At 47.4% G+C, this 2,113-nt stretch overlaps 1 protein-coding gene across 1 annotated transcript in view; it reads left to right on the forward strand.

The window, feature by feature from the left end:
* The window catches only part of emilin1b (elastin microfibril interfacer 1b), a 19,585-nt gene that overhangs the window by 2,794 nt on the left and 14,678 nt on the right, over window positions 1–2,113 (forward strand). Inside the window, exons 2-3 of the mRNA XM_017303108.1 lie at window positions 953–1,078; window positions 1,158–1,339. Coding sequence (XP_017158597.1) covers window positions 953–1,078; window positions 1,158–1,339 — 308 coding nt within the window. The remainder of the gene's footprint in view (window positions 1–952; window positions 1,079–1,157; window positions 1,340–2,113) is intronic.

The raw sequence follows: 2,113 nt of genomic DNA on the forward strand, positions 1-2,113 counted from the left end.
GGGACGATGTGTTAGTGGGACGCTGCGTTAGGGGACGATGTGTTAGTGGGACGCTGCGTTAGGGGACGATGTGTTAGGCAGACGGTGGTTGAGGCCATGGAGGAGCTGTCATGCTCGCCTCGCAGTCACGCCGCACGCTGTTGTTTTTCGCCTCCCACTGCGGCATATGAAATGCTTTCTCTACCTCTGAAGAGATACGCATCTGCGGAAATTCAAAAGACTCATCCCATGAAGCCGAGGCAACCAAAACAAACACCGTTTTAATTAGGGCGGCTTTAAAAAAATGCCCTTCTTAAAAACTCAACAGTCACGAAATGGAAAATCTTGGTCTCTCCTAGTGCTGCATAAATTTTATGTTCAGTTTGTTTTATTCTGAGCTGTTGATTTGGTCCCAGGCTGTGCTGCAGGTTCAGAAAACTGGTTCAGAATGGAGAACTGGACATCTCCACCACCGTCCTCCAGCCTTCTGGTCTCTATGGAAACAAACGCTGTTGAGACGTGTCTGTCTTTCTCGACAACAACATGTCAACACAGAGACACATTCATCACGACCTGCTGACCTCACCACAGAGCTTCATGTGACATTAAGCTCTCAGGAACAACAAGTCGTCTTCTCCAGACTTTAGAGAGCCTCAGCAGTCAGAAACCAGTCAGAAACCAGTCAGGAACCAGTCAGGAACCAGTCAGGAACCAGTCAGAAACCAGTCAGGAACCAGTCAGGAACCAGTCAGAAACCAGTCAGGAACCAGTTGGATGTTTTGGACCGGTTAGATGCTGCAGGCGGCTGGATTTGGACCTGAAGGATTTCAGGATGTTTTGTTTCTCCTGTTGTACGCACAGAGCTAAAACTGAACCATAAACTGTGACATTCCAGAACCAGAACCCTTCACTGTGCGTCCCAGAACTGGATCAGAACCAGAACCCGCTCTTTAACTGTGTGTCTGTCTTGAAGGAACTGGTGCGCGTTCGTCCTCACGAAGACGGTGAGCTGCGTGGTGGAGGACGGCGTGGAGACCTATGTGAAGCCCGACTATCACCCATGCAGCTGGGGCAGCGCCCAGTGCAGCCGGGTCGTGGTGTGAGTGACCTCTGACCCATTTCTGACCCGGCCCTCTCGGAACCGACGCACTGAGCCTCCACGTTTGGTGTCTCCGCAGCTACCGGACCTATATGAGGCCCCGCTACAAAGTGTCCTACAAAACAGTGACCGAGATGGAGTGGAAGTGTTGCCATGGTTACAGCGGAGAGGACTGCAGCGTCGGCCCGGCTGGCAGAGCAGGAAGTCACACGTCCAGCGGAGCAGGGACAGGAAGTGGTTCTGGAACCGGACAAAATGGAGGTAACAAAGAGTTGGATCTTTGCCACTATGTGGCGATGTTTTTATTGAGTCTACACAAATAATAAATATTACTTCCAAGTCCCTAAATATTAAAACAAGTAATTTGTTTTTAATATAAGAGACTTTGATTGAATGTCACTAAAACTGACATTTAAGAGGTGAAAACAATGGGGGTCGTCGTTTGTAAACTTACACAGTCAAACATTAAAGGGATCCTGGATTAGTTATAAAAATAGACCTTATTTGGGAAATATTTATCTTAGATGTAAAAACAATACAGTAATAAATACAGTGGGTTATTTAGTTTTGATAAATTTTAATAAAATATTGTCACAGGATTTGTTGCCATGTTGTTGACACTGCAATGCATTCTGGGTAAATGACGTGTAAAGGTCTAACTGCCTGGCTCCCCCAGCTAAAACAGTGATGAGTAACATTATTATGCCATTTTGATTTGAACCGGACCGCATTGAAACCGATCAGAACATGGAAATAACAAGAGGGGATGAAGAGGAGGAGCAAACAGAGGAAGAGGAAGAGTTGGATGCTGCTGCCGCCTTCAGGTTAATCATGAAACAATGAATGAGACTCACCACCTCTGGTCACTGTGATCCGGTAAGTGGTTCTGTAGCTCTGGGTCCAGTTAGGCAACAGCTGTTCCTGGTGGTGGTTTCACATTCAGTACCGGTGATGCAGATCCGCTGGCATTTCCAGCAGTAACGGTTCCGTTAGCATTTCCGGCAGTAACGGTTCCGTTAGCATTTCCGGCAGTAA

Source organism: Poecilia reticulata, unplaced genomic scaffold (assembly GCF_000633615.1).
Source record: "Poecilia reticulata strain Guanapo unplaced genomic scaffold, Guppy_female_1.0+MT scaffold_181, whole genome shotgun sequence".
Taxonomy (NCBI): domain Eukaryota; kingdom Metazoa; phylum Chordata; class Actinopteri; order Cyprinodontiformes; family Poeciliidae; genus Poecilia; species Poecilia reticulata.